At 40.0% G+C, this 8,946-nt stretch overlaps 1 protein-coding gene across 1 annotated transcript; it reads left to right on the top strand.

The window, feature by feature from the left end:
* Positions 1 to 1,389: 1,389 nt before the first annotated feature.
* Positions 1,390 to 4,444, top strand: LOC137722816 (uncharacterized protein At5g02240). The gene is made up of 7 exons (XM_068461911.2): positions 1,390 to 1,896; positions 2,661 to 2,932; positions 3,041 to 3,077; positions 3,164 to 3,261; positions 3,411 to 3,472; positions 3,936 to 4,059; positions 4,171 to 4,444. Exons 1-7 carry the CDS (start codon positions 1,641 to 1,643, stop codon positions 4,288 to 4,290), a joined length of 969 nt encoding a protein of 322 aa, XP_068318012.2. The 5' UTR covers positions 1,390 to 1,640; the 3' UTR covers positions 4,291 to 4,444.
* Positions 4,445 to 8,946: the final 4,502 nt, after the last annotated feature.

Raw genomic sequence — 8,946 nt, 5'->3', positions numbered from 1 at the left:
AGCCATGATGATTCCTATTCCGACTTTCGTAGGTAAGTCGATTATAGTTTGAGAGGCTATATAGGATAGGTCCCTACACTCACAATGATATGTTTTTATATTGAGTTAAGCCCTAATGGATAGTAGAAAACACTTTCGATTTTTTGAGTGTAGAAGACTTATTTCACCCATTGCTGAACATGTCTTCTAGATCATTCTTATGCGTCAACTCTTCTTCTACATATAGACCTAGTAAACAGGTCGTGTTTTGTGTCGTTTTTGTGTAACACCTGTTATCTTAACGGGTTGTGTCGTGTCACACCCATTATCTTAACGGGTCCTTAACAGGTCGGGTCACTTTCCTCAACAAGTAAAATGACCCGATCCGTTATAATTCGTTAAGAAAAATATTTTTTTTCCTTAAATTTGCACATATCACATAAATATTACTTCAAAACATAAAAACACATTTGTCTTTAAGTACTACATTTGCATTCCAAAATAAGAACCTAATAAAAAAGTACCAATACACTACTAGTCTACTACAGAATATCAAATGTGCAAAGATATGCAAAATGAATGAGTTTTTCTTTTTAAGGTTGTGAAGCCTTTCTCAAAAGTTAAAACCTTACCAATGAAACTCAAAACTTGCATGTTATTCCTTTTACAAAATCCATCAATTTTCATTGATCATCATGGGAAAATTGTATTAGAACTTTAGCGCCTTTAAGAGTTATATTGATGAATATTTTCAATAAGGTTTTCCAAATCAAAGCTCTCTTCCACATAAATTAAGTATAGAAAACCATACATTATAAATCATTCAAATTATGAGAAGTTTATGATTATGAAAAGAAATAAAACAATAGTACTATACAAGATAAAAATATATTACCTCATTTTTATCAAATTTTCTAAATTTAATTTAATATATATAATTATTATCGTATATAATATTATATATATAATATAATTGTGTATATATATATATAATTATTATAATATTTTTAGGATATAAAATTATTAAATTAATATTTTGCTTATCGTGTATCGGGTTATTCACGTGTATACTTGGACCAATCTGCTATGTTAATATGTGTTTAGCGAGTTACTCAATAACGACCCAATTTGTTATCGTGTTGATCCGATAATCTATTAATTTCGTGTCATATCATATCGGGTTAACGGATTATGTAAAAAATTACCAGGTCTAGTATAGATATGTTGAATGTAATTGGCTTCATATAGTTTGGTTTAATTAAATCTGTGATTCTAATATCTTCTTTTTGTGATTACAGAAAATATCCTACTTGTAATAGTTTCAAATTGTGTAAAAAGTTTGTAACTTTCAAATTCTGCTGAGGAAGAAAATTAAACCCACATAATTACCAGTTAAGCATTCATCTAATTGATCATTATTTCTCTATTAGAACTTGATGTGATATGGGCAATGAGATATGGCCCTGTCATGACTCCATATCCAAATGACAAATAGATAAGGCGTAAGCAACCGACCAACCGCACTCGTTGCAGTAACAGCTACCAGTGAAGAACAATTCAACAAAGCTCTCTCTCTCTGGCGGAGCTGGTGGCAGTTGTGAGTGACGAAGGGTGCATGGAAACTGGTCTGTACAACTAAGTATTGGGTCTTATCAGTGACAATGGCAACGGTGGCAGTGTCACCACGTGTCCCATTGGTTATCTCAAATAATGGCATCCGCCAAAGTCATAAATGTAGTTGGGTAGGAGTTCCAGAAAATTCGACCCTTTCTTTTCAATCCGCTTCATTTTCTGCTGCATCCTTGTTTATCCAGAGAAGGGCGAGAAGGGGTTTTGGGAGAGCAGGAGTTGTCACGAAGGCGATGGCGGATTCGGGTGCAAGTACAGTCCTTGTTACTGGAGCTGGTGGTAGAACTGGTACTCTCTCTCTCCCTCCTCGTTAACATAAAGTTGACTGTTTTGATTAATTTATAGGTGTTGATTGTAAGCTGGGTTTTCTAGATTATGTAGTTTTAATCCGGATTTTGGTTTTTTTTTTTTTTTTTTTTTTTTTTTTTCTAATAAAGATAAGATAATCACACTAAATTCATTTAAGCTACGGGGAGGAGGATTAGAACCTGAGTGCATAGGATGGAACTTGGTGTTCTGCTAAACTCAGATCTTCGGATTTTCTGGATTATGAATCTATAATACTGAGTGAGTCATGGACTAAATAAATTTAAGAACTTTTTGTACAAAGCATTACAAGATGCGTATTTTAGTATTTGGGTTGTGGGATTTATGGTGGGGCAATGGGTTTTGTGGGGCTTTCACGTCTGCGCATAGAACCCTTTTTTTTCCTCAGTCCCATAGTGTGTGAGCAGAAATGTGTGAGATAATTGGGTGTTTGGAGAAGCATGTCTGATGGAGTGGGGGAGATTCCCGGTGTGTGCACCGCTGTAAGGGTACGCGGGTTTAGGGTTTAGGTTTCGTGATTTAAATGACAGTCAGTGCATAGTGAATGTGAGTTGAACTTAACATCTAAGGCAATGAAATTGTGTTTTGTTACTGTCAATGTGTTTGTTTTGGATTATATTTACTCATTATCTATGGTGATGGAAGCAGAAGAGGAAGTCGTTTTTCCTCCTCTGTTTGAGGAAAGGGTTTGTGATTTAGATGTAGTATTGGTGGAAACTTGGCAGGTAAACTGGTTTATAAGAAGTTAAAGGAGACGTCAGACCAGTTTGTGGCTAGGGGTCTGGTTAGGAGTGAAGAGAGCAAACAGAGCATTGGTGGAGCAGATGATCTTTATATTGGAGATATAAGGGATGCTGACAGCATTCTACCTGCAATCCAAGGGATCGATGCTCTCGTTATCCTTACAAGTGCTGTGCCTAAGATGAAACCTGGATTCGATCCAACTAAAGGTGGGAGGCCTGAGTTCTATTTTGAAGACGGGTCATATCCTGAACAGGTAGTTCTGTCATTTTTATGAATTTAGGATCACTGTAAATACCAATCTCTGTTTTATCCTATTGTTCTGTTTTACCCTATTGTTCTGATAGATGGGTTTGCATTTTAGGTTGATTGGATTGGACAGAAAAACCAAATAGATGCTGGTGAGAATTTTTATCCTTGTTTCCATTCATTCAAAACATGGTTCATTTTAGCTTTGAGTTTTGAATTACATGACAAATGCAAACAGCTAAGGCTGCGGGAGTGAAGCAGATTGTGTTGGTTGGGTCCATGGGTGGAACGGATCTTAACAATCCCCTGAACAAATTGGGTGATGGCAATATATTGGTAAGTAATCCTTTACTACATTTGAATTACCGCCTTTTGTGGTTGCTTTTCGGCTTTCTGTTTGTGGAAATGGAATTTGACTTTGCTGATCTATTCCTTCCTGTTTATATGTTAATTATAAATGTTTATGCGTTATGTTTACTACTCAGGTTTGGAAGAGGAAGGCTGAGCAGTATTTGGCTGACTCCGGAATTCCATACACAATCATAAGGTTGGTCCAGTTACATTCAGACTTGTTCAAACAATATGTTCGTATTAAATAGACTCTGTAACATCACTAGCCGGTTTTGTTAGTACTGTTACCAGAAAAATGGAAGTCTTTTTATGACAACAACATGATGTAAGAAGCCATTGTTTATGCTACCTTGCTTGGGTTTAATATTTTTTTTCCAACACAATGTTTGAGAACTTGTAAAACAGCAAAACATCCCTTTATTGTTGTGACCCCTGATGAATACGGATACTAAAGCTTGTCTGCTGGAGCGATTGACAAATACCTAGATTTCCTTTCATACTATAGCTTGTCCGCACGTTATGTGTATCAGTATAGCATACAATAGAAGCTCAAATCACTGAATTCTATACCTTATACTTCTAACTACTCATGTTTTGATTGATTGTTCTTGTTATTCTACTTGACTTCCAATTGACCTAAATCTCCATGGTTTTATTAGGGCCGGAGGCTTGCAAGACAAAGAAGGCGGCATCCGTGAACTACTTATAGGGAAGGATGACGAGCTTCTTAAGACTGAAACAAGAACCATTGCTAGACCTGATGTCGCAGAAGTCTGCATTCAGGTATTGTGTACAGGGGTGTGCAAATAAACAGTTTCACAGTTTCTCAGCATCAACTTTTCAGGCAATGGCAATGTATTGTACTGATTTGTTTGCTTTCTATATTTTGATCAGGCACTGCAGTTCGAGGAGGCCAAGTTTAAGGCATTTGATTTAGCCTCAAAGCCGGAGGGAACTGGGACACCGACCAAGGATTTTAAGGCTTTGTTTTCCCAGATCACAACCCGATTTTGATCTTTGGCTAATATCTGTAATGCCAAAGAGAACATCTTCCCTTGTGAGTTTTGTTTTGTTTGTACTGGGAAACAAAACAGCAGAAAAGGAACTAGCATGTGTGTGCTGTTTGAACAATTTTAATATGTAATAAAGGGATCAAGGAATTAGCGTATGTCTGTGCACCAGAGTTTGTTTTTGTACCTTTTTCGTAGATTGGTGTGTGGATTTTGGTGTTCATTGACGGGGAAAACACTTAAAAAAGACTTTCTTTTGATGAAAAAACTCATGATTTGATTGTTGAAGTGTTTCTCGACCTTCCTCGAACTTAAATTGGACTGTAAGGTCACCTCCAACCAAAGAAGGGTCAGAAGGCTCGTTTTAGCCTTAATAGTCCTTCAAGAAATTAATATTTTAATGAATAATTCCAGGCTATATTTCTTAGATCATTTCAGGCAGAGGGCTCGTTTTAGCCATTTGGCATTCCAAGAAATTAAGATTTTAATGAACAGTGCAGGGTCATATTTCTTAGACCATCTCTAACCAAATGGTCCAGAGGACCAGAAGGTCGAAAATAGTCTGAAAACCGTTTCCAACCGAGGGCTAGGCCAAAGAACTAGTGGGCCCCACGAGACAAAAAAATGGTCAAAGGGCCAACCGGCTGGCCCAATCCAGCCAGCTAGCCGTGGGCCGGGTTGGATTTTTCATTATTAATACATTTTTTCTCGGATATATCCAACAATATTGTCCTTTTTTTTTTTGGGCCAAAATTTTTAATTTTTTTTTTTAAATTCCTCTTTTTTTTTCCTATAAATACTTAAGTCATTCCTACAATATTTTTCACATAATTTTCACCCTTTTTAAATTTAAGTTGATGTAGTTTTTAAATTTAAATAATAAATTATGTTTGGCCCTATGGCCCTTTAGCCCTCGGTTGGAGATGGAGGCAAATATGGCCCTGTACTGTTCATTAAAATATTAATATCTTGGAGGGCCAGAGGGCTAAAACGAGACCTCTGGCCATCGTTCGGTTGGAGATGGCTAAAGGGTCCAAAGGGCCAGTGGGCTGAAAATAGCCCGAAAATTGTCTCCAACCGTAGGCTAGGCTAAAGGATTCATGGGCCCCATAGGAAAAAAGGGCCAAAGGGCCAATTGGCTGGCCCAATCAAGTCAGCCAACCAATTGGCTGGCCTAAACCCTATATTTTCTTACATCTGCCAATAATCTTTCCTTCAATTTTTTTAATAATTTTCAAATGGCCTCATCTGCAATGAAAGGTAGGGTTTGGACCCGAAAAGAAGATAAAGCTCTTTGCAGGACTTATAGATGGGTGACGGAAGATAGTGTGAGGGGGAGTCCTCACGCGCCCATGATGAATTTGTTGGGGGGGGAGACTTTGGCCAAAGAACCTTCGATGCCAAAGTTAGAATTTTGAGGGAAAAGTGTTTGGAGAATTTAAAGAGTTTAGCAAGAGAATTGGAATTTTGTTTTGGAGAGAATGAGAGGGCTTATATAGGGATGTGGCCGGCCACCTTGGGAGGAGATGTACCAGCCACTTGGATGGTTTTGTGGGTTAGGTTATTGATTTGTGGTTAATTGGCTAATTAATGGAATAATTATTTAATTAATTAGCTAATTATTATAATAAAAAGGAAGGATTTTGGGGTTACCTTGTGGAGAAGATATGATGTGGATGAATGAAATAGGTTGTAAATAAAAACCTATTTGGCCACTTTTGACTTGATTGAGGGATAATTGTCCACTGCTCGAGCGTAGGAGTTCCGGTGTGCCTCGAGGGTAATTTTGTCCTTTTTGCCCAAAAATCCACGTCTCGCCTCTTGATTATTTTTCTCCACAAATGCCCCCACACCTGTTGGGATGCTCGCAGGAAAGGGCAGCAGGTGTAGAGATCTTCTTGCTTGAGGAAAAATAAGATTGTTTCTTATTTTGATGCAGATTCCCTCTTTAATTGGAAATTAGATCCTTCTAGGAAAGGGTAATCAATTTCTCTCATAGCCTATTTAAGTCCACCTTAAGTGAATTATTAAATTAACTTTAGAGAGCGTTTTATTCTACCTTACAAGAAAGAGAGAGCTTAGAGGATATTTGTTCCCCCTCATCTAGCAATCTTCTACATCTTGCCCGTGCAAATGATCGTCTTTCGTTGCCACATCTTCTCCGTACTGCACTGAGGTAAGAAAATTTTAATTTTTCTTGTTTTCTTTTTTGATAGTGTTGTCGCAGGGCAGCCATCGGGGTGGTGCGGCATGTCGACTGGGAAGGCACATGAGTCGGCTCGACATGGGCCAAGGAGGTGTTGTGGCAAGAACCACTACTTGGATTGTATGGCTTGGCTAGCGCCAAAGTCAGCTTGTTCAGCTGGGGTCGCGGATTAAGACGTTGGGGCACAATGCTAGGCAAGCCGCATGGCTCATGTCCTTTGGGCTCTTAGACCTGACGTGGGCCAATCCGGCGATTGAGAGAAATGAGGAGGTTACGGACTCATGAGCTGCTAGAATGTTAGGCATGCAGACATCCTGCCTACTGGTCTGAGAAAAAAATGAGGGAAAATCCAGTTATGGGTTGAGCTCCCCTGCTAAGTACTGTGAATGACGTTGGCTGCTTAGTTTTCCTCGCTGGGAGAAAGGTGGGCTACTTCCGAGAAATGAGGTAAAGAGGATCAAGGAGGATGCATTGGCTCGTTTGATTGCTGTCGTGGAGCCTATTATGAATGAAGGTGGAAAGAAGAGATCTTCCCCTCCTGCTCAAGAGATACCGGTTGAGAAAAAATTGAAGACTTCCTCCATTGCTCGTGAGGGTCCGCATACTGCTCAAGAGATACGGTTGGCTACCTTAGTGCACTCGATAGCAACTTTAGGGTTCCAGGGCAGCCGTTCATGGGGTGTACTGCGTAATGTGCCTTCTCCGTTTCTAAGGCCCGGTTCCTCACGGATTAGGCTAAGAGACCCAAAATCCTTCCGTTAGCTAAGCCTTGAAAAAGACTATTGTGGCTACTTCTAGGAATCTCAGCGCAAGCCATCGTGCACCTAGTTATACCAGGGCAGCTCGACTCATCCACGTCTAGATATTTGGAATGTAAGTTTATCCTCCAACCTTAGAGAGCAAACCCATGTGGGTGTCGGGGAATTGGTTTACCCTCTCGCACTGAAGAACATGGATGGTCCCTCGGAGGGTGCAATTCCTATGATAAGTCCCTAAGAAAGGCTCGATCTTCTTTTAAAGTGCAGGAGTGATCAATTATTGTAAGCATGCAGCCGAGCCAAGTTGTAGATTACTTCTGAATTCCTTATTGAAAAACGAGTGAAACGAATAAATAACTTAGTTGTAAGGGACAGCATAACAACTGATAATCATCGGCTTACGAGGTGGTGCCTGTCGAGCTGCTTAAGTCTTCAGGTCTTGATATAGTGAGAGGTCACACATGGTACTTCCTTAAGTTGTAGGTGTTTCATTGCTTCTCAATCTCTTTGTCGTTCATGGTAGCGAAGGTGTAATTACCCTTGCCGCCTACTTTGCTGATCTTGTACAAACCTTCTTAGATGGGATCCATCTTTTTGGAGCCTTCTTTACAGGCAATAATGAAGGCTTTTCTTAGGACTAGATCTCCAAGTTAGAACTGTCGGATCTTGGCCCTTCTGTTGTAGTTGGATAAAAGCTGATACTGGTAGGCTGCAATGCGGGTGTTGGTCTGCTCGCATTTCTCCTTTACCAGATCTAAGCTTGTAGGCATCTCATTTCTATTCTACTCAATGCTTGGCAGTAGAGTGCTAGCACGATGACATTGGGAGAAATGATTGCTTCTAAACCAAATGCCAAAGAGAAATGAGCCTCACCGGTTGCTCGTCTTTTAGTGGTGCGATATGCCCATAAATATCTGGGGAACTCGTCTGGCCATTTTCCTTTCTTATTGGTGAAGGATTTCTTGAGGCATTCGAGGATCGTCTTGTTAGATGCTTTGAAGCCTAGAGTGATCGCCCGCTCGGGCATTTAACCGTTTGGGGTGACAAGGACCATGCTTACTCCAGAAACCTTTGTAGTTGGATGCGCCGTCAACATACAAATGCTAGAAGTCTTTATCGGATAGAGCAAGCGCGCCTAGGGCGCGCTTGGCTACCTCTTGGGCGTCTTTAGGCCACTCTGTTGTGTCGCCTAGGCTAGGCTTGTAGTAGGGAGCCATGGAACCGTCGTTGGGTCGCCCTGTTACACGCAACAGGAGATGCTTAACTACCGATATTGGACCACTCTAGAGTTGAATTATAAAGCAAAGGTCGGCTGGGGCCATATGACACATAGCAGGAAGTGGTGTTCAACTGCTGGTACATGTTACTCCTATGTCGAATTAGGGCGACGAGGACAAAACTTATTTTCGAGTGTGTTTTTCTAGTGTTCATCTGGCCTTGGCGCGCCTTTTGGGCCAAGTTGTTGCGTTCGTCAGAAAACTTTGCATCTGCCAGCGTCTATGCTTTTATCGTTACGCATCTAGATTAGGCAAAATAGTGCATTATGAGGATAATTGTGTGCCTTTGAAGGTAAAACTTGAGCTTCCAGGTTGCAACACTCACCAAAGTTAGTTTTTGAATTTCTGACAGCATCGAGAAGAGCTTTTAAACTATGGAATACAGGTAGTCGAGCCCTCAGCTTTTCTCGTATGATGCT

Source organism: Pyrus communis, chromosome 4, assembly GCF_041283825.1.
Source record: "Pyrus communis isolate YQ-2024b chromosome 4, ASM4128382v1, whole genome shotgun sequence".
NCBI lineage: Eukaryota > Viridiplantae > Streptophyta > Magnoliopsida > Rosales > Rosaceae > Pyrus > Pyrus communis.
Note: the sequence above shows the minus strand (reverse complement) of the source record. Positions and strands in the feature narration are given on the sequence as shown.